The sequence below is a fragment of the Podarcis melisellensis genome (genome assembly GCF_964234715.1).
Source record: "Podarcis melisellensis genome assembly, chromosome: 13".
Taxonomy (NCBI): Eukaryota; Metazoa; Chordata; class Lepidosauria; order Squamata; family Lacertidae; genus Podarcis; species Podarcis melisellensis.
Window position 1 is genome coordinate 37,616,363 of NC_138545.1, and position 22,388 is coordinate 37,638,750.

At 49.8% G+C, this 22,388-nt stretch overlaps 2 protein-coding genes and 1 long non-coding RNA gene across 16 annotated transcripts in view; 1 reads left to right on the forward strand and 2 right to left on the reverse strand.

Moving 5' to 3' along the window:
* The window catches only part of CPT1C (carnitine palmitoyltransferase 1C), a 52,859-nt gene extending 35,959 nt beyond the window's left edge, over nt 1–16,900 (forward strand). For all 6 annotated transcript variants that reach the window (XM_081883973.1, XM_081883975.1, XM_081883971.1 and 3 more), the window contains 10 exons: nt 1,553–1,748; nt 3,786–3,974; nt 5,116–5,221; nt 5,388–5,504; nt 8,022–8,186; nt 9,449–9,583; nt 10,944–11,096; nt 13,747–13,860; nt 14,684–14,776; nt 15,968–16,900. In XM_081883973.1, coding sequence (XP_081740099.1) covers nt 1,553–1,748; nt 3,786–3,974; nt 5,116–5,221; nt 5,388–5,504; nt 8,022–8,186; nt 9,449–9,583; nt 10,944–11,096; nt 13,747–13,860; nt 14,684–14,776; nt 15,968–16,066 — 1,367 coding nt within the window. In that variant the 3' untranslated portion in view covers nt 16,067–16,900. The remainder of the gene's footprint in view (nt 1–1,552; nt 1,749–3,785; nt 3,975–5,115; nt 5,222–5,387; nt 5,505–8,021; nt 8,187–9,448; nt 9,584–10,943; nt 11,097–13,746; nt 13,861–14,683; nt 14,777–15,967) is intronic.
* LOC309354426 lies at nt 8,531–9,320 on the reverse strand. Its single transcript, XR_014162288.1, has 2 exons — nt 8,687–9,320; nt 8,531–8,603 (listed from the first exon to the last, which is right to left on the reverse strand). It is a non-coding gene; the product is annotated as an uncharacterized lncRNA (long non-coding RNA).
* A 2,244-nt stretch (nt 16,901–19,144) lies between the features above and the next one.
* The window catches only part of TSKS (testis specific serine kinase substrate), a 28,919-nt gene continuing 25,675 nt past the window's right edge, over nt 19,145–22,388 (reverse strand). For 8 of the 9 annotated variants that reach the window (XM_081884076.1, XM_081884075.1, XM_081884071.1 and 5 more), the window contains 2 exons: nt 20,621–20,745; nt 19,145–19,343 (listed from right to left, as the gene is read on the reverse strand). In XM_081884076.1, coding sequence (XP_081740202.1) covers nt 19,169–19,343; nt 20,621–20,745 — 300 coding nt within the window. In that variant the 3' untranslated portion in view covers nt 19,145–19,168. Of the gene's footprint in view, nt 19,344–20,616; nt 20,746–22,388 lie in introns of all 9 variants that reach the window. The other variant, XM_081884077.1, reaches the window with a different exon arrangement.

Here is a 22,388-nt window from a genome sequence, read left to right on the forward strand (position 1 = left end):
CTTCCGTTGCCCACCTTGGGCCAAGCAGCAGAGGTGATTTCAAAGGGCAAGAATGTTCCACCTCTTTTAGGTTGCTCCGTCAGTAGAGCAGGAGACCCATAATCTCAGGGTTGCGGGTTCGAGCCCCACGTTAGGCAAAAAGATTCCTGTATTGCAGGGGGTTGGACTAGATGACCCTTGCGGTCCCTTCCAACTCTACAATTCTATGGTTCTAAGTTGGGGAGAACTCTCCCAGGACTTTTGTGTAGGCAAAGTTGTAGAAGACAGAGTTGGTAGATGGGAGACCCGAGTCAGAATGGGTGGCACTGAAGCAGGTGGCATTAGAATAGATCACCGAGTGGAATTTTAGGGTGGAAGAATCTGGCCTGGGAATAGTCTGCCAACATTGGGTGCCAGGGTGGTGATTCTCTAATGCCGTCTAGAAACAGTAAAACGAAGATTAGCCAGATTAGGCTATGTTCTCCCTCGGCTGCCTACCAGCCACTGGGAATTACAAGTGGGGAAAATACTGTTGCACTGGGGCCTGCCTTCTTCTGGGCTTCCCTTGGGCCTCTGGTCAGCCATGGTGAGAGCAGATGGCTGGCCAGCAGTGGGCTATTGGCCTGACCCTGCAGGGCTCTTCTTATGCTATTAATGTCCCTCAGCAAACAAGGCTGTAGCTGGTGCCTCCCAGAGCGCCTGTACCCTCTGAGAGCAAATGCTGGAGGCTAGGCCTAAGGTCTCTGTGCCCATCCTTAAAATCTGTAATATTCGTACACAAAACTGGCACACTGGCCCCCTACGTCCCACAGTGATTGCTTTGACTGTCCCCCAAAATTGGGACGGGGGACAAGCAGACAGATCGGCTCCTTATCTGCGGTTGTTATTTTACTAATTTATTAAATTTGCATACCGCCCTTCATCAAGAGATCTCAGAATAAAATACAAGATCAAACACAAGTAAATAATTAAACTGAAACAACAAAACAATCACCCTTGCCTCCTTTCCCACAGACACATTAAAAAGGGCTGTAGAATATTAATCAGCCAAGGGCCTGGTTGAAAAGGAACATTTTCACCTGGTGCCTAAAAATACTATTATTGTTATTGTTAATGGGGGCAACCCACTTGAAGGAAGTTTACACCCAAGGAGGGTTTGGGGCCAGGTGACGCTTTGCAGGAACTCGAATGGGAACAGTCTTTGGGAAGGGGACGTACAATTTGTGATGGTTCCAAACCATTTTTTTGGATACAGGTGTTTTTAACACCCAGGAGGCCTCATTTGTGACATTAAATCAAATGGGCAACCAGGATTTGCAAAGAGGAAACCAGGCACCAGCTTCAGCCTTGTTTTGATTGTGTGGGGCACCCCACACCATCGCACCCTCACCTTAGAGTGCTCCTATACTACTTTAATAAAATGGCTTCTCCCCCCCCCCCCAAGATATTCTGGGAACTGTGGCTGGTTAAGGGTGCTGGGAGGGGTCTCCCTAAGTGTATGGCGTGGATGGTCCTCTGGGAATCTGATCTGAGGCTGCAGAACTCTCCTGATGCGATGCTCCTTGCTCCATAGACACCATCCAGCACCTGAGGGATAGCAAGCACATTGCAGTGTACCATGCTGGCCGCTTCTTCCGGGTCTGGCTATACCACAACGGGAGGCTGATGCGCCCACGCGAACTTCAGGCACAGTTTCAGCAGATCCTAGATGACCCCACGCCTCCTCTGCCTGGCGAGGAAAAACTGGGTGCCCTGACCGCTGCTGACAGGTGAGCCTAAACTCCCTTCACTTGACTCTGATCACACAAGACTTTGGTCAACCCAAGTGATTTGGGGCGGGTGGGAACTTGAGACATACTCAGCCTTCCCTGATATTCCTCTGCACTACCCTGTTAATAAGGGACACGGGTGGCGCTGTGGGTTAAACCACAGAGCCTAGGACTTGCCGATCAGAAGGTCGGCGGTTCGAATCCCCGCGACGGGTGAGCTCCCGTTGCTCGGTCCCTGCTCCTGCCAACCTAGCAGTTCAAAAGCACGTCAAAGTGCAAGTAGATAAATAGTTATCGCTCCGGCGGGAAGGTAAACCGTGCACTGCTCTGGTTCGCCAGAAGCGGCTTAGTCATGCTGGCCACATGACCCGGAAGCTGTACGCCGGCTCCCTCGGCCAATAAAGCGAGATGAGCGCCGCAACCCCACAGTCGATCACGACTGGACCTAACGGTCAGGGGTCCCTTTACTTTACCTTTACCCTGTTAATGTCTACAGTTAAAAGTGTTGTTGACCTATAAACAGCTCAGGACCATAATACTTCAAGGACCGTCTCTCCCCATATGAAGGACCCTGAGATCAGCTTCTGAGGCCCTTCTTTGTGCGCCTCTTCCACAAGTGGAGTGTGGCAACACAAGAATGGGCCTTCTCTCTGGTGACTCCATTTGTGGGATGCTCTGACCAGGGAGCCCTTCCCTAGGCATCCGGCGAAAACGTTTCTCTTCAACCAGGAGTTTGGCTGATTAACATTCTATGACTTTTTTTTTTTAAAAAAATATCTTTTTATTGAATTCTTCACTGCACAAAAAAATCATAAAACATTAGAAATAAAACATAACAACACACAAACAAAAGAGAAAGAGAGAAAGAGACTTTTTAAGTGTTTTTATGGGAGGGGATTATTGGTTTGTTTTTGTTTTATTGTGTATTTTGTAGTCTCGTTTTCTATTTTTCTGTTGTGAATAAACAAATGTTAATAATAATAATAATAATAATAATAATAATAATAATAATAATACAGTGGTACCTCAGGTTACATACGCTTCAGGTTACATACGCTTCAGGTTACAGACTCCGCTAACCCAGAAATAGTGCTTCAGGTTAAGAACTTTGCTTCAGGATGAGAACAGAAATCGTGCTCCGGCGGCGTGGCAGCAGTGGGAGGCCCCATTAGCTAAAGTGGTGCTTCAGGTTAAGAACAGTTTCAGGTTAAGAACGGACATTCAGAACGAATTAAGTATTTAACCCGAGGTATCACTGTAAAATGGGACACGGGTGGCGCTGTAGGTAAAACCTCAGTGCCTAGGACTTGCCGATCGCCAGGTCAGCAGTTCGAATCCCCGCGGCGGGGTGCGCGCCCGTTGCTCGGTCCCTGCGCCTGCCCACCTAGCAGTTCGAAAGCACCCGTAAGTGCAAGTAGATAAATAGGTACCGCTTTATAGCGGGAAGGTAAACGGCGTTTCCGTGTGCTGCGCTGGTGCTGGCTCGCCAGAGCAGCTTCGCCACGCTGGCCACGTGACCCGGAAGTGTCTCCGGACAGCGCTGGCCCCCGGCCTCTTAAGTGAGATGGGCGCACAACCCTAGAGTCGGACACGACTGGCCCGTACGGGCAGGGGTACCTTTACCTTTACCACTGTAATAATAATAATAATGATGATGATGATGAATGGGCCACCTGTTGCCCAGATGTTTGAGTCCAATCAGGAATAAGGAAAAAACTTTTAACTACCCATATGTTTCCAAGCCAAACTTAGGGCCTTTATATTAATTTACAAATTTACATATTGGGTCCTGCATACATTCAGCTTGATCGTTAAAATCTGCTGGTGGAATGCTGTTACTTTATTCAATGAGTTTCACAAAACGCTGCAGACTTTGGGTAGGGGGAAAGAGAGGAGGGAGATAGAGTGGTTTTTAGATTCCAGGTGACGGGCAATTATTTTCCGCCTGCTGCCATCAAGCCAGTCAGTTATCCACCCGACTGGCTGTCCTGTGACAGGCAGACCACCCCAAGTCATGGTTCCCTTAACTTTTTGCAGAGACCCCTGGGCCCGGGCCCGCCAAACCTACTTCCGGTCTGGGGTGAATGAGCAGTCACTGAGCATAGTGGAGAAAGCTGCCTTCTTCGTCACCCTGGACACCAGTGAGCAGGGGCTGCAGGGACCCAACCCAAGTCAGGCGCTGGATGCCTACTCAAAGTCCCTTTTGCACGGGCGCTGCTGCGACAGGTGGGTGCTCTCTGGGCTGCCTGAAATTGCATCGCATGCTCATCTGTCTCCATCCTGCAAGTACTACCAAAAACTATACCCCACTTCATGGGGCTCAATAGTGTCCCTGACAACACACACACACACACTTCATGCAAGAGAACTTTACTTTTTATTTGACAGGTTTTTGGCCCACTGGGTCAAATCATCATCTCTCCACCGGCACCTGGAGTTAACAGAACTGGAGAGGGTTCTGATGTAAATGCTATAAGGCAGGTTAGCTCTCCTTTTTGTTGGGATGGATTTGGAAGGTAGGATAGGGTGTATTATTTATGAATTCTCCTTCCTCTTACTTGAGTAAGTTTAGTGTCTAGTTTAGCAGTTAAAAATATATACCATCCTTTGCAGCATAAAACAAGGAAACTTGTGACAAAACTATGTAGCTTTCCATAATTATCCGGGGTGCCTTTGGCAGACTGGTCTACCCCACTAAACCAAATAACAAGACAGAAGTCTGTAATGTAAAAATGTAAAAATAGTGTTTACTTACATAAAGTTGCAGGCTTGATTTAAGCGGAAAATGGCATTGAAACGAGTCAGGCAAAATATCTATGTTACAAAATACATGGTTTGGGTCAAAGATGGTGCCTCTCCTCAAGAGGGCACAGACTAAGCATCCTATCCCTACAGCTACATGACAAAAAAGAGACTGTTCCTCAGATGGGAGGAAGTGGTAAGAATTATCTTCCTATTTTTACCCGTCTTGCCTGGGCAAACAGAGGATATGACCTCACAGAGTGCCCTCTCTAGGAATGCACAAGGAACTCCATGTGTTTTATTGCTCACCTAGCAAATGAATTTTCTGTTTTGATTGGAGCATCATTTTCTCACTCTGTAGTCTGTTTCTTTCGATTACTCCTCCTTTTTTTTAAGTGGGATGACTAGAGCATTTACATGGTTCTTTCTCTGCTGTCCCCCCACTTCAAGAGAACCAGCCAGGGGTCTGTAAGGCTCAGTGTGTTGACTCATGCTGAGCCCCTCTTGGTTCCCTTTTTCCGGGAGACCTCATGGGCATATTTGGGTGGCAATGGCATCATGGCACGAAGAGTAAGGCTTGCAGGATGGCGTCCACCCTTTCACTCAAAACCCGTTTTCCCCACAGGTGGTTTGACAAATCCTTCACGCTGATTGTTTACCGCAATGGGAAGTCCGGCATCAATGCAGAGCATTCGTGGGCTGACGCCCCCATTGTGGCACATCTCTGGGAGGTAAAAGCCCAACTTTGGGAGGGGTGGGGGGTGTGAAGGACTGAGAACCAGGACTCCTGGATCTTCTGAAGGTGAGCTCTAAGGGGTGGGGGGCTTGGGGCAAGAGGTGCAGGGATGAAAAGCAAAATAGTTCTCACCTGGACGCTCTTTTCCCCCCACCCCACAGTACACCATTGCCACAGATGCATTTACGCTGGGGTACGATGCTAACGGGAACTGCAAAGGGGACATGGATTCCAGCATTCCCCCACCCCAGAAATTACAATGGGATATCCCACCAGAGGTGAGTGCAGAGAGGTATTGGGACAAGAAAAACTGAGGCAGGTGAGCTTGGCTGAGGAAGGACAACATGGATCCATGTGAGTAAAGGTAAAGCCAAAGGACCTCTGGGTGGTTACGTCCAGTCAAAGGCGACTATGGGGTTGCGGCGCTCATCTCGCTTTCAGGCCGAGGGAGCCCGCGTTTGTCCACGGACAGCTTTCCGGGTCATGCGGCCAGCATGACTAAACCACTTCTGGCACAATGGAACATCATGACAAAAACCAGAGGGCACAGAAATGCTGTTTACCTTCCCGCCACAGCGGTACCTATTTATCTACTTGCACTGGTGTGCTTTCGAACTGCTAGGCTGGCAGGAGCTGGGACAGAGCAACGGGAGCTCACCCCGTCTCAGGGATTCGAACCGCCGACCTTCTGATCGGCAAGCCCAAGAGGCTCAGTGGTTTAGAGCACAGCGCCACCCGCGTTGAGTAGCCTAAGCTCAGCTGAGGAAGTGCCAGAGGACACAGATGTGGTTATGAGCAGTGTGGGAGCTTGGAGATGTCCGAGAGAGATGGAGGTTTCTTCCTTCTGTTACTGTTGCGGTATGCTAAGGGTACATACAGACACGGCAGCCATCTCCATATTTTCTGTTGAGGTGAGCATGGCTTTCACCCATCTTTACTGTTTCTGAGGTTTTTGCTGCAGGACTGGCTGCAGATAGTAGTCCCTGGCTGGTGGCCAGTTCTGTACAATGTGAGCTGGCTGATGACAGCTGTATTCCCTTCTCCCCTCCACCCAGAGCATTTTTCAGTGTTTCATTGGAAGATTGTGCTTTTAAAATGAAAAAGTGTCACTGTAACAATCGTGCATTTATCCATTCACTGGAAGACTGGGGATGGACAACGCTTGTCCTTATCTTCAAAAAGATGGGGCAAAGCAAGTTCTGGAAAATCAGCAGCTGTCATCCTTGATGTTGAAACTGGGCAAACATCTAGAGGAGATGACAAAGCAGTCAGTTTGTGAGCGTTTAGAAAAGAACGCATCAATTATTAGGAGCCGGCTTTAGTATACGGATAACAAATCATTCAAAATTAATCTTATCTCTTTTTTTGATACTTGCTTGGTAGATTGTGGGAATGCTGGGGACACAGTATATCTTGATTCTAGGAAGACATTTCACAAGGTCTCCCATGCTAAGCTTGCTACAAGACGGTAACGTGGGCTGAGATAGATTGGGTGGATTCACATATGGCTGAACAACCACAGCCAACGGATGCTAATTATTGACTCTTTGTCAGCCTGGAGGAAGAGCTTAAGTGGCGTGCCACATGGTTCTATCTTTATCGCCGTGCTATTCACTATTTTTATAATAAAAAGGGGGTTGCGCAGTGCAAGAAAAGTAATGAACGGGTACCAGAAAGGTACCTATGGCCAGACTTTTTCTATCCTGGAGGGCTGCAGCTAAAGGTCCAATGCCAAAGATGTCACCTGGGCCTCTGGTGACAGAGTTGCATCAAAAAACATGGTGGGCAGAGAAAATAGCAGGGCAGAGGAACCTCCCCAGGTCACACTTCCTACAGGCCCTTCCCCACCCTCTCCTTTTTTGCCATACTAGAAGGTGTCCTTAAACTCTTTAACAGTGCATCATGCTTGGGTGGGGAATAGAGTGTGAGTTGTGTAGAAACTGGCTTACTATACAAAAGGGGGGAAAATGGCAACAAGTATTACTATTTACTCGCCCTTCAAACTAAGGTCCCAGGGTGGGTTACAATAATTTATAATGCAGTCGTACATTGGATCCCGAATGCCATAAACCCGGAAGTGAGTGTTTGCGAACGTTCTTTGGAACCCGAACGTCCAATGAGGCTTCCGATTGGCTGCAGGAGCTTTCTGTAGCCAATCGGAGGTCATGCCTTGATTTCCAAATGTTTTGGAAGTCGAGTGGACTTCTGCTTCCGAAGCAAAGGTAAAGGGACCCCTGACCATTAGGTCCAGTCGTGACTGACTCTGGGGTTGTGGCGCTCATCTCGCTTTATTGGCTGAGGGAGCCGCCGTACAGCTTCCGGGTCATGTGGCCAGCATGACTAAGCCGCTTCTGGCGAACCAGAGCAGCGCACGGAAACGCCGTTTACCTTCCCGCCAGAGTGGTACCTATTTATCTTACTTGCACTTTGATGTGCTTTTGAACTGCTAGGTTGGTAGGAGCAGGGACAGAGCAACGGGAGCTCACCCCGTCACAGGGATTCGAACCGCCGACCTTCTGATCGGCAAGTCCTAGGCTCTGTAAAACAGTTTCAAAATGCATTAAAACTGTTTCAGAAACTGAGAGTAGCCAACCAAAATCACAAAAAATATATACGTGCTGAAAATGCACATCTCAAGCGTCAAAGGTAAAAAATGCTGCAAAGAGAGCAACTCCATCTGGAATTGTGTTGAGCACCATCTCACCTGGCAGGTGAGCCCTGACCGTTGGCTACTGCTTCCCCTACTGTCTGTTCTGTGTCCTCACTGCCTCCTGTTGCTCCCCTTTTGTCCACAGTGCCAGCAGGTAATCCTGCAGTCCTTGTCCGTGGCCTTGGCCCTGGCTAACGACATAGACTTCAACGCCTTTCCCTTCAAGGATTTTGGAAAAGGCCTCATCAAGAAGTGCCGCACCAGCCCAGACAGCTTCATCCAGCTCTGCCTTCAGCTCGCACATTTTCGGGTATGTCGCTTGGCGAGATAAAGGTACTGGCAGGCAGGGAGGCAGGCAGGCAGGCAAGCAAGCAGGCAGAGTCCCTAGGCTTGGCTGGCCCCCAAAGTGTCACAACCACCAGTCAAATGCACGGGAGCCAAAGCCTCTTCTCCCCAAGCCAGACTGGCTGGTAGCTCTGGTGAGATTTTTTCCCCATCAGTAGGAACCAGCCGGAGCTATTTATTACCGTATTTTTCTCTCTATAGGACGCACTTTTCCCCCTCCAAAAATTAAGGGGAAATGTGTGTGCGTGCGTCCTATGGAGCGAAGGCAGGCTCCTTGGCTTCAGCAATAGCAACGCAAAGCCTTTTTCCCCCAACCACAGTGGGACAAAGATGTTCAAAGGAGTCTCTCCAGGAGAGAGAAACAGCTCCAGGCTAATGGAGCCTATAGAGGTTTTATGTCTGTTTGGAGTAATCTAATATCACTAAGGTGAACCTATAGTCTGGCAAGCACATGTCTTATGGAACTATTTGGATGTATCATCTGTTTCTGTACCTATTTTGAAGAAGATTCTGTAAGGCTTCAGAATCATATTTATGTGCCTGGACAATTTTTATTCCAGGAAGAATCTTTTTATGCACCCATTTGCTTCAAGCTGTACAGTATTAATATCTGCAATAGAGTATACCACCTCTCTTGGTTCTGTTGTGATTGTATGGATGGGATAATTTGAGTTCTGTGATTTTGTGATGTCAACTCAGCTTCCCCTGGTCTAGCAGGGCTGTTGTTCTGTGCTCACAATTTGTGGCAGCTGCATTATAGCTTAAGGTAAAGGTACCCCTGACCATTAGGTCCAGTCGTGACCGACTCTGGGGTTGCAGCGCTCATCTCGCTTTATTGGCCGAGGGAGCTGGCGTACAGCTTCCGGGTCATGTGGCCAGCATGACTAAGACACTTCTGGCGAACCAGAGCAGCTCACGGAAACGCCGTTTACCTTCCCGCCGGAGCGGTACCTATTTATCTACTTGCACTTTGACGTGCTTTCGAACTGCTAGGTTGGCAGGAGCAGGGACCGAGCAATGGGAGGTCACCCCGTCGCGGGGATTCGAACTGCCAACCTTCTGATCGGCAAGTCCTAGGCTCTGTGGTTTAATCCACAGCGCCACCCGCGTCCCTTGCATTATAGTTTAGGTATAGATTAGATCTTTTCCCATCTCACTCCACCCACAGATCCAGAGACAAGCCTGTCCACTATACTCAGCCAAGCATTCCTCTCTCCCTTTTTTTAGGACAAGCAAAAGTTCTGCCTCACCTACGAGGCATCCATGACCCGTCTCTTCCGGGAGGGCCGTACAGAAACAGTCCGCTCCTGCACCATTGAGTCCTGCAACTTTGTCAAGGCCATGATGGATCCTACGCAGAACGTAAGTCTTGAAATGCAGCCTTTGCCAGAGGAATCAGATCTAAAATGTCGTGTACGTTAAGAATAACCCTGCCTTCTGGAATGAAGTCAGCAAAATGGTCAGATTTGCATAAATGAGCCACGCTTTAATGTTTTCAGTACAGTGGTACCTTGGGTTACATACGCTTCAGGTTACATACGCTTCAGGTTACAGACTCCGCTAACCCAGAAATAGTGCTTCAGGTTAAGAACTTTGCTTCAGGATGAGAACAGAAATCATGCTCCAGCGGCGGCAACAGGAGGCCCCATTAGCTAAAATGGTGCTTCAGGTTAAGAACAGTTTCAGGTTAAGAATGGACCTCCGGAACGAATTAAGTAATTATATTACCGTTCCCACGCAGATGGGAAAGTGAGGCAGAGAAAGAGGAGTCTGTCCGTGGCCACTCCAGATATCTCTAGCTCAGCAGTGAGTCGAACCAGTTTCACCAGCCTAGATCTACTGTGGTACCTTGGGTACCTCGGGTTACATACGCTTCAGGTTATATATGCTTCAGGTTATATATGCTTCAGGTTACACACTCCGCTAACCCAGAAATAGTACCTCGGGTTAGGAACTTTGCTTCAGGATGAGAACAGAAATCGTGCTCCAACGGCGTCGCAGCAGCAGGAGGCCCCATTAGCTAAAGTGGTGCTTCAGGTTAAGAACAGTTTCAGGTTAAGAATGGACCTCCGGAATGAATTAAGTACTTAACCCGAGGTACTACTGTACTCAGTTTCTACTCCTTGCCTCTTTTTTTTTTTTAATTGCAAAATTTTCAATTTTATATTTTAAAGCTTGGGATCAGGGATTGACATAGGAGGCCATAGCATGAGGATTAGGAGCTGCTCTCCCATACATACAGTGCCACTTCAGATGCCGTCTATCTTCTAAGTGCCGATTCTAGTTCAATGAGGACTAGAAACTTGATACTAATTGGGAGGCAGGTGTTTTCGGGAGTTAGGCCAATACCACCAGATTAGATGCTCTGCTGGATGTTGTGACTTCTGCCATCCAGATTCCCAGTGTCCTTACTACCAAATAGATGCATGGGACCCTGATAGGAAAGAGCAGTGTGTGCTTACACCATAGACACCTGGTGAGCCCCTCTGGGGAAGGCGTTTCACAATTGGGGTGCCACCACGGACAAGGCCCTGTCCCTAGTAGCCACCCATTTTCCCCTCGCCTGGGGGGGAGCGGTCAGCGGAGGAGAGCCTCTTGTAGGTTGGCCACATGGGGAGAGGTGATCCTTCAGGTCAATAGGAAAGGAGGAATCAGCAGAGACTAGAAAATGTGGAAGGTACAGCATCAGCTTTTCTCAGCATCTTCATCTGTTCATACCCAGGATGGCACAAGGTTACGTCTGTTGCGTGTGGCAGCTGAGAAGCACCAGAACCTTTACCGGCACGCCATGACAGGTGCTGGCATTGACAGGCATCTCTTCTGTCTGTATGTCGTCTCCAAATATCTCGGCCTAGAATCCCCCTTTCTGCGCGAGGTAAGTGTTGTCGAGTCAGGGGTGTGTGTGTGTGTGTGGTGCTAGGGTACGTGTATGTAAACGTAAGGCTAGGGAATGTGGGCATAGTCAGAGACACATTTATTCCCAGGGTATATTTTGAACCAATCAGGAGTGTGAAAGTCCCCACCTAACATGTTCTTGCCCAATCGAAGAAAAGCAAGAAATTGGCTTCACTGTACTGTTGATTAGAATTACGGTACCTTGTTTGTTTTTAACAAAAAAATCTGCCTTTTACTGAGGTTTTTTTTTGCTTGCTCTGGTTCCTTTTCCCAGGAGTTTTAAAACATGCCATGGCTGCTCTATCCAGAGGTGTTAACCAGACACATATCTGCCTTGGTCATTTTTTGTTAGTCATCCACATTGATATTTTGCGTTTTGGTCTTCAACTGGTGTTGAATTTCACTGCCAACACGAGCTGCGAATCGTGCATGCTCAAATTTGTTGTCTGGGTGGGTCATGGCATAATTGGAACGCTAGCGAGTCTGCTTATTTTTCCACTTTCCATGGGGCACCCAGCAGTTTGGGGACATGTTGACTCATACAGCTGACTGGTTCAAATTTCAGTCTGCCGGAGAGTTTGGGAACCCCTTGCTAGGATGTGAAGAACCACAAAGAATCTGAAGCAGAGATTTGCCAGTGTGGTGCCTGCTGGCACACAGAGCTGTTCACAGATGCCTTTTTCTGGTGCCTGCAGGGTTGCATTTCCCTGTTGGATTTAGGCTTGAAAGAAGCCTTTTGTTGTAGTCAATAGAGCAGGTTGCAGTGGTGGTGGAGACCCATGGCAGCTTCTACACTTTGCAAATGTGCCTGCGGGCAGAAAAAGGTTTGACAACCCCAGATCTAGAGTCAGGTGAAGGACAGGTAAAGGTAGAGGGACCCCTGACCATTAGGTCCAGTCGTGGTCGACTATGGGGTTGCGGCCAAGGGAGCCGGCGTACAGCTTCCGGGTGACGTGGCCAGCATGACTAAGCCGCTTCTGGCGAACCAGAGCAGCGCACGGAAACGCTGTTTACCTTCCCACCGGAGCGGTGCCTATTTATCTACTTGCACTTTGAGGTGCTTTCGAACTGCTAGGTTGGTAGGAGCAGGGACCGAGCAACGGGAGCTCACCCCGTCGTGGGGATTCAAACCGCCAACCTTCTGAACAGCACATACTAGGCTCTGCGGTTTAACCCACAGCGCCACCCGCGTCCCTCAGGTGAAGGATAGACAGGTGCAGAAAGGGTTGGAAACTCAAATCTTCACCCTAAAGGTGTAACTTATTTTTTGAGGCAGCAGCTAGGCGAAACCAGATGTTATCTGGGCGACAGTGTAGTCCAACCCATCAGCTGAGACGGAAGAAAATGCAGCGGTAGGGCTTGCGATAGGGAGGACTGTTTAGTGAACCGGTCCTTATCCACGGGTTCTCCCCTAGAAATCCTCCTCACCATAAGTCAGTTCCACCCTACACCCTGGCCAGGCATGTTTCAGAAGTTTACCAAAGTTTTTTAAAAAAGAAGGATCTACGGGAGTGGTATTTGCTGGAATGCACTAGAAACAGGGGAAGATTTAATCCAACACTCGTCTCACCAGTTTCCCCATGTCAGCAGCTTCTGTGCAAGAGTCGCCGCTAATGGTGCATGTCAGGATGGGCTTGCTGCGTGTGCAGAACTGGGACTGTTTCTGAGCAATGTGCGCACATGTCTCAGAGAGGTGCGGCTTTCCCTCACATAGGTGTCAGCAGGAGCCTGTTGCCCCAGTGAAGGGAATAGGAGAGATCCTCACCATTGGTTGCTGCTAGGGTCTTCTTCCCCTGGAACGTTGAGGGCTAGAACCTTGCTTATTGAAAACAAAATCTGGGAAGCTGGTGGTCGCAGGCATCCGGGTGTGCTGACATCCCGATGCCACAGCTCACAGGGTGAGTGGTGTAAAAAGCAAGCCTAGGGTGAGGAAGTCGGGTGATAGCCAGTAGGTTCTAGAAACCCCCTTTTGGGGGGGTGATCAGTGAGTTTGTTGGGCCCTGAGTGAGCACCAGTGGGGGGGGGCGCCTGGGCGAGAGCCAGGAGCCTGAAAAGTGCGAAGTGGGGACATGTATCTGAAGAAGGAACTTTATATACATATCTATTTATCAGTCATTTGCATTGACGCTTTAATTGTGCACCTTTACTGCTGCTGTTAGAGTTAGCTTGGAGATAACTTTAAGCAGTACAGTTATACCTTGGGTCACAGACGCTTCAGGTTGCTTTTTTTTGGGTTACGGATCCACCGAAACCCGGAAGTACCGGAATGGGTTACTTCCAGGTTTAGGTGGCCACGCTAAATTGCGCTTTGCGCATGCGCAGAAGCGCCAAATCACAACCCGCGCATGTGCAGACGTGCTGCTGCGGGCTGCGAACGTGCATCCTGCACGGATCACGTTCACAACCTGAGCGTCCACTGTATAGGCAGGGTCTTGATAAATAAAAATAAATAGCGTTGCTGATCCTAGCAATGCATAAGAGGACCAGTTTGGGCTGAGAAGTCACAGGCCCTCCTGAAAGATACTGTTTTGAGGGGAGAGGTTCTGCGGGGAGCAGCAAGGGGGGAGGGTACCCATTGTGGCAGAGCCCCTCACCCGTTTGATCCTCGGCCCCTTTCTCCCCTCTGCCAGGTGCTGTCTGAGCCGTGGCGACTCTCCACCAGCCAGACTCCCATTCAGCAGATGGAGCTCTTTGACCTCCAGAACCACCCAGACTACGTTTCTTTTGGGGGTGGATTTGGACCGGTGAGTAGACTGTCTCGCCAGAGTGGTGCATGCTCTGGTTATCTTAAGACTACTATAATGCATTATACGTGGGGCTACCTTTGAAGGTGACCCAGAAACTACAATTAATCCAGAATGCAGCAGCTAGACTGGTGACTGGAAGTGGCTGGCGAGCCCACATAACACCCCTCTTGAAAGACCTACATTGGCTCCCAGTACATTTCCGGGCACAATTCAAAGTGTTGGTGCTGACCTTTAAAGCCCTAAACGGCCTCGGCCCAGTATACCTGAAGGAGCGTCTCCACCCCCATCGTTCAGCCTGGACACTGAGGTCCAGTTCTGAGGGCCTTCTGGCGGTTCCCTCCCTGCGAGAAGTGAGGTTACAGGGAACCAGGCAGAGGGCCTTCTCAGTAGTGGCACCCGCCCTGTGGAACGCCCTCCCATCAGATGTCAAGGAAATAAACAACTACCTGGCTTTTAGAAAACATCTGAAGACAGCCCTGTTTAGGGAAGTTTTTAATGTTTGATGTTTTATCATGCTTTCAATATTCTGTTGGGAGCCGCCCAGGGAAACCCAGCCAGATGAGTGGGGTATAAATAAATAATAATAATAATAATTATTATTATTATTATTATTATTATTATTTATTAAGCTCAGGCCTCCAGGGTTCTCTGGGGGGGGTGGTGGAAAGTGGTGGCCGAGTGACTTAGAGCTGGTGGTCTGAGAGCCAGCACTCTCTTGCATCCTCTAGGAACACTACTCTGTCGGATGTGGGAGAGGACAGAGGTCTGGGATCCAAGTTTCTTTCTCAGGCTGTTTTTTCCCTTTCTCTCCACCCATCAGGTTGATGACGATGGTTATGGTGTGTCGTACGTCATCGTGGGCGAAGATCTCATAAACTTCCACGTGTCGTGCAAATTCTCCAGCAAGGAGACGGTAAGTGTGTGCCAGGAGGGGCACATAAGCCATGCTGGGGTGTTAGGGTGCCTCAATGGATGGTTAGCAGGCAGGGCTTGGTAGGCAGTGAGCTTCTTACAAGCTGCCTGTATCGTCCGCGGGGATTCACTGGCCCAGGGAATATTTTGTCACGGACTGGTTGGCTGCGGAGCAATGGTGCGAGGAACCAGCTAGGGAACCACCAAGGGAAGAAGGTTCAGAGTTTGGGGAGGGGTAGTGGGACAGCAATGAGTGGTCAGAGGGAGAAGAGGGAGCAGATTGGGAGGAGGAAGAGTCAGAAGCTGAAGGGGTGACAGGGCTTAGTGAGAAGGGAGAGTCTGTGGCAGAGAGAAGCCAGAAGTAGACGGAGAGTGGGATGAGGGAGGCCAAGAGGCAGAGATGAGTCAGGCTGGTGAAGAGTCATGGGTATCTTTTTTTCCTCCTGCAACTAGCTCCCCTTCCCCTTGGTCTCCCAGGACCAGGAGAGGCATGAAGTGGGAGTAGCAAAGGCTGGGCACACAGACGCAGTCTCAGAATGCTTGGGGGGAAACCCTGGAGAGGAGGGGACTTAGACAGCTGTGCAAGTGGCAGAGAGAAGTCCAGAATCAGGAGACAGAGCTTAAGCAGGAGAAGAATCTGGCTGGTGAAGAGTTCCAGGTGTCATCCCCCTCCTGCTGCAAACAGCCTCCCTCCCCTTCGATCTCCCAGAACTAGTAGAGGCATGAAAAGGGCGGAGGAGTTAGCTTCACATGGGCAGCATCTCAGATTGCATGGGGAAAACCCTGAAGAGGAGGGGACCCAGGCAGCTGTGGGAAGGCTTCCATCTCTGCAACTGCTTCATGGGGGCAAGACGTATCAAAGAAGAATTTCTGTGCTCACTAGGCCTGATACTCCTGTTTTTGCTAATGAAGAGTTAACTCCAACTTGCTCAGTGCCGTTTACTGCTGCCTCGCTCCTGTCTTGATTTCTCCCTCGGCTTAGATTGCTTAGTAACTCTTGAGGACTCCCTTGTTTTTTCCCACTGCTTACTTGCTTGAGCCATCTGGAGGGATAATTGGGGCAACTTGCTCTCCTTTTTCGGAGCAAGAAACTTTCCACACCAGATTTCCCATTTTTAAAGTAAGCTCAGGCTTTGAAATTTTTTAGACATGTTGAGTTCCCCGATCTCACCTCCCCTGCTTCTTTCTCCAGGACGCACACCGGTTTGGACTTAACATCCGGAAGGCCATGGTGGACGTCTTGGCCCTTTTCCAACTGGACAAAAACTCCCCCGCCGGTCGTGGCCAGTGACTGAATAAACGCCAGCGGGATTTACACAGCCAGCTCCCCAGACACACTTTGGAGTGTGTGTGTGTTTTCTGTCCTCTGATCCGCAGGAACATTTTGAAGCGGGGGATGAAGAGGGGCCGGGCTTGCCTGAGGATTCCCACAAGCACAATGGATGGGCACGCCCCTCTTCCGTTCTCGGATTTGGGAAACTTGGACCCTGTGCCGGATGCCACGTAGGCAAACGGCCCTCTCCCTCTGCTCAGCATCTCCCTGCTTTTGGGTTGGTAGAAGTCTAAAACGGGTTGTGGCTGGTAGCAAAATCTTCCTTCTTCTAGGGCACATGTGTGGATGGAGGACTGTGGTTCGCTTAGAAGAGTCTAGCTCTTGGGAAATCTTAAGTGCTCCCATTGTGGCCATCCCAGGGTGTCTTAGAAGCAGCAGTTCCCTTTCCCCTTTTTCTCTCCAGCAGCTAAGAATCTCTTTTCCTTGCCTGCTCCGGCCACTTCCACCCACAGCAGCTGGGCTGCGTCCCCTTTCTAGCACTTCCCATTCAAAGGATTCCTTCCCTGTGTCTGCCACTGACCCTCTGTTCCCCTGAGGCACTGCGGATGGGGTGATGGGTGATATTTAGAGGGGGACCCCCCTCTCTTCCTATTCTGGGGATCCAGGAATCCCCACAAAGTTGGTGCAGGGAGGGAAAGTTGGTCTTAATTTATTGCAGGGTTTTGTACGCCTCTGGGGAAAATTGAGTTGCGAGGAGCGGCAGAAGAACAACGGGTGGGTCTTTTCTGTTTTGTTTCGTTTTGCTAGCGTCACAGACCTGAATAAAACCACAGGGCGGGAGATCTTGCAAAACGGAATCGCGTGTGGCCTTTTGTCAACTGGGAGGTGAGGGTCGGTGCAGGTTGTCAGCTGCGGCTGGGGGGTGGCGTGAGCCAAGAGGAGGGACAGAGCAGCCCAAGCTCTGGGGAAGCAGCATGTTGCCCCAGTTAGCATTTTCTACTTCCGGGAAGTGTGTGGCAGAATGTGGCAGCTTGCAGCTTCTGTCACAAGAGAACGCTGCTCACTATTCCTTTCCGTTTTGCAATTTAGGCTTAGTTTGAAGCCAAAGGCCTGTTTTCAATGCAAGGTCTGGATGTTGCAATATGTGAAATGGAATGTTAGTGCCTAAGATAAGGGAGGATGGGGTGAGGAAGTGAGGGTCCTGTTCCTTTTATTACAGTAGAAGAGCGTAAGATGGAGGGCTGTGATTCAGTGAGAAGAGTTTGAGGTTCTATTGCGTTACTTTAAGCAGCCATGGCTTCCCTACATAGAATCCTGGGAACTGTACAATGGTACCTCAGGTTACAGACGCTTCAGGTTACAGACTCCGCTAACCCAGAAATATTACCTCGGGTTAAGAACTTTGCTTCAGGATGAGAACAGAAATGGCGCAGTGGCAGGAGCAGGAGGCCCCATTAGCTAAAGTGGTGCTTCAGGTTAAGAAGGGACCTCCAGAACGAATTAAGTTCTTAACCCGAGGTACCACTGTAGTTTGTTAAGAGTGCTGAGAGTTGTTAACGAAGACCCCAATGCTCCTCAAAGAGCTGCAATTCCCAGAGTGCTTTTACAATCAATCCCTCTTCCCAGGGAGCTCTGAGAAGTGGATGTCTCCAAGTACAGGCGTCTCCTAACAACGTTCAGCACTCTTAGCAAACTACAGTTCCCAGGACTCTTTTTGGGGAAGCCATGGGCTAATTAAAGTGGTGTGTGCTTTATATACCTCTGATGCTGCCTGAATCTTGGGAATTCTGGGTTCTTCTAGGCTGCCATCATGGGCAGTGAAGGGTATTTAGAAGCAGTGTTTGCCTTTGTGCAATTACAGCGCAAAGCAGGTTGGAAGTATGAGTGTGTTGGGTGTTTGGAACTAGACACAGCTGCTTCATATGTGCCCAAATGCCCAGGTTTACTATCTGTTGCAGCTGCCAGGAGCTGCCTGCACTGGACCTCACCACACTGCCTCGCCTTCTGAGAACGCAAGTTCGTAGCAAAACACATCCTTCAGGTCTCTCAAAGTCCACGTGAAACTCTACTTGGTTCACATGTGCCAAGCCAGCTTTCGAAAAGGTGGTCTGCTGCCTTCATAGGAGGCAATGGTAGGGAAAGCCATTCCTACAGAGGGACCTGCTGGCTTCCTGCTGGCTCGACTGCTATCACTGCATGTGTGACGGTTCTCATGTTTGCTTGACAGCTCAGGTGCAGAGCTGGGTCTCTCTGCCACGTATATCAAGCAAAGGAAAACAGGTCCGCATTTCGACTCCTTCCCCAGACACTGTGAATGGAGCAAACTGCATACTGTGCGAAATTCAGAGGCCCAAACTGCATATTGCGAGAAAGATGGCAATTGCAGGCTGTGCTCTTTTTCGAAGAGGAAAAGCCACTCCCAGAGGGAGCAAATTAGACAGGGAGAAGCAGTGAGTGTTAAGTTATTCACCACTCCACATTTGCCTGCAACTGGACCCCCTGGCGGGGTTTAAAATGCACGCTCCCTGTGTTGGAAAATGAGGCACAGGGCAAAAGCTGCTGGGGATCTGAAGCAGGGCAGCAGCAAGCAGAGGAAGATTGGAGCATGCAACCCTCACCTGCAGCTTCTCTTATCTTGCTCTGTGCATCTACACCTCCCCACAACTTCCCTTGCTATCCATCTATCCCCTTGCCTCCCGCATTGAGCTGTGGTCTGCTGGAATAAAAATGTATGCACCCAGCACATAGGGCCAGATTCAACCAACCCCATCCCAATGGTGCCGCGGGGCTTCCACCACCCTGCTACTCTTGTGTCTCCCCCAAATTCATGCTGGGAGCGGGTGGGTGGGAGAACCCCCAGAAAGCCAGCAGGAGGAAAAGATGGGAGAGCACTCTGTCTTGGAAAGTGGAAATGCTTATGCTTGACAGCAAATGATCAAATCATAAAGATGCACTGAATTCCACCCATAAATTCTACAGCCATTTCCTCGGCTGGCTCCCTCCAGGCTCGGCGCTGGAGCAAATACAAAAGAGGTCCCCTCTCTGGTTCCTCCCCTGGAGCCGCTCCCTGGCTTCCAAACAGACGAGGTAGACGGCTTTTAAGTCACAGCCATCTCTCTTTTATTGGGGGTCACGGTTTAATTCAGACGGGCAGGAGTTCCGCTTGGCGAGGCTTACAGAGGAAGTGGTGGAGGCCGCTGGGGACTGGGGCCCTCCCTCCTGGGAGACCAAGGACAGCTGCGAGTGGAGGGAACTCAGCTTGTTCTGGAGGTAATCCAGGGCAGTGGCTTTATCCCTGCAAGAAAGGAGAGGGAGAAGCATGCGAGATGGCTGCTTATTAGGGTTATAGACCCACAACCTGCCATTCTGTGTGTGTTCCCTGCCACTGGATCCCGGCTGATAGGCAGCCTTACTAACCAGCACCCCATCATGAGCTGTTTTGGTCCCTCCTGCCCCATCATTTGAGCCTGTCATTTAACCGCAACCATGCATGAGTTTTGATGTGCACTGGTGCAGGGAGCCTGAACTCTCCCGCTCAGCCCTTCCCTTAGCTGAGCAGCGAAACAAACCGCAGAGTGGCTGGCTTTTACCATCACATCCGAACCGGCACTTGTGGCTTGTTTTTATTTCTAAACAAACCACAACCCGAAGTCGAGGTTTGCTTTTCAGTATCCCAGCGGTGGTTTCTTTGGCGAGAACGAACCACAAGCGCTGACTCAGGGGGCCACTCTGTGGTTTGGCTTTCCCAACTCAGCTGATGGGAAGAGCAGAGTGGGAGAGAGAGCATCCCGCACATTGAAAGCACTCAACCCCAAGGAATCCTGGGAACCGTCGCCCTGTGAGGAGTAAACGACAGCTCCCGGAATTCTGTGCGAGCATCTGTGCACTTTAAATTTTCAGTGGATGTGGCCTATGTGGAAAGCTAAGCATTTTCTTAAACAACCACCACCCAAGTTAGGTTTAGCTGCATGCAGATTTAATTTATCATTAAGTAAAACTCATTTGGTTAGTCGGTTAAAATATCTTCAATCAGCTGATAGCCCTAATTAATGCATTTACCCTTGGATGATGATGATAATAACAACAACAACAACAACAATAATAATAATTTATGATTTATACCCCACCTATCTGGCTGGGTTTCCCAAGCCACTCTGGGCGGCTCCCAACAGAATGTTAAAAACACAATAAAACATCAGACATTAAAAACTTCCCTAAACAGGACTGCCTTCAGATGTCTTCTGAAAATAAGTTAGTTGTTTATTTCCTTGACATCTGATGGGAGGGCATTCCACAGGGTGGGCGCCACTACCGAGAAGGCCCTCTGCCTGGTTCCCTGTAATCTCACTTCTCGCAGGGGAGGAACCGCCCTTGGAGCTGGACCTCAGTGTCCAGACTGAACAATGGAGGGTGGAGATGCTGCTTCAGGAATACTGGGCCGAGACACCTTCATCATGGTGGAGGCGGAATTTTGCAAGGGTTTGGCTCCAGGATCAGGGAGTTCCATAGGTCTATAGAATGTGCAAGGCAGAGCTGGCACTGTCCGTAGAGCTCCCCCCCTTGCTTACTCACTCCGTGGCGATTTTGGCCCGCTCCAGATAGTTCTTGGCTCTCAGGGCATCATCCTGGGCCAGGCGTACATTCGAACTCAGGGCGTTTGCTCGTGCACGAGTGTCCACAGCCGTGTGTTCCAGATCCTGCCTCCCAGTGACCAGAGCAATTGGAGTTGGGTAAAACAGAGAGAGAGAGAGAGAGAGAGAGAAGGAAGGACTACAGAGCCATCACCCAACCAGGGTAGGGGCAAGCCAGCAATTTAGGGCTGCCGGCGGTCACCACCAACTACGGCTGTCGATTTGGCGAGCCATACCAGCTTGCTATGCTTTGGCTGTTAGGAGATGGTGATAGGACAGGGGTCCACTTGGAAACGGCAGAGGTATTTCAGTAGGAAGTTTACTGAGCCTCTCATGTTTCTCCAGCGCCCCCTGGTGGCTGTGCATGATCCTAAAGCAATGGGATGCCAGCTGAGGATGAGAAAACCAGGTGCACAGGGCCAGAAGATACTGCAAGGTAGCAGCTGATATCTCAAAAGGTTGCCGACCAAGATAATTTGGTATCAAAAGATGCAGCTGCCAGCTACAGCTAGGGGCTGCTGGTCTAGCAAGCTCTGCCACCTGCCTCATTCGGCCATAAACGAGGGACAGAAGTAAGTTTGGTATTTGCTGCAAAAGACATTTTGCATGTTTTTTCAGCAGCCAGGTATGTGCTGCTGAGAATGTGAGCCCAGGCGCCGCCTCCCAGGGCAGATACTAGCTTGTGTTGAGCACCGAGCGCATGGCTCAGGTTATTTTAAGGAAGGCTGTGTGGGTCTGCTTCCTTCAAGGGGGCTAGCAGCATGGGTGAGAGGCACCCATGGAAACCACAGAGGCCTCCATCTCTGGTGCATCCGGGGTAATGCGCTGCAGCCGAAAAGGAGCAACGTGAAAAAGCTGTGCTTGGGGGGGGGGTTGGGAACCCCAAAAGGCACTAATAAGGGCTAAAACGAAACGCTGTTCTTTAAAACAGGTGGCAAAACCACAGGTGACAGGTGCCCCCGAAAAATATTTTGGTGGCCACCTAAGAACTACCCCACCCCACCTCTTCACCCCCCAAAAAACCCCTTGCATTCTATTTATTTTATTTTTAAAACCACTTCCTTTTTTATTGCTCCTAGGCATCTCCCACTGTGATGTCAGAGGTTTTTTTAAAAGGCCCCTGAGTTCGACTCCCTCTGTTGTAAAAATTGTTTAAAGATTTTTATACCGACTGCTCCCATAGATAGCCCAATGGCACACCTTGCTATACAGGTCCACTGTGAAGTCCCAGTAGGGCTTCCTCCCAGGTAAGTAAGAATCAGGCTGCAGCCTCGATGCATTTGTTTGATGCAGCCACCTTGTAAAAGATCTCTGGCTGGAAAGGCAAGCTGCTAAATGCCACTTTCCCACTGTCAAGGCTGAGCGAGAATTTAGCACCTTCCCAATTCAAGCCCTACAGGCAGGGGGTGGCCGCCTGTGACCCTCCAGCAATTGCACAAAAAGGTACAATTCCCCATTGGCTTCATGCAGTGCAGCCAGTGGCTGAGGATGAAGGGAGACAGTAGCTCAGTATCATCCAGAAGGCAACAGGCTAGCCAGCCCCTTGCCCTATGGCTGGGCCACCAGCGCTTGGCAATTTCACTGGCTTGACACCTATTGATGGAAGGGAAACAAAAGCGCTCTCTCCCTTAGGCTGGCTGGGGATGATGGGAGTTATAGTCCAAAACTACAGACGGCAGAGCTACATTTCTCTTTGTTTCAGGCACCCA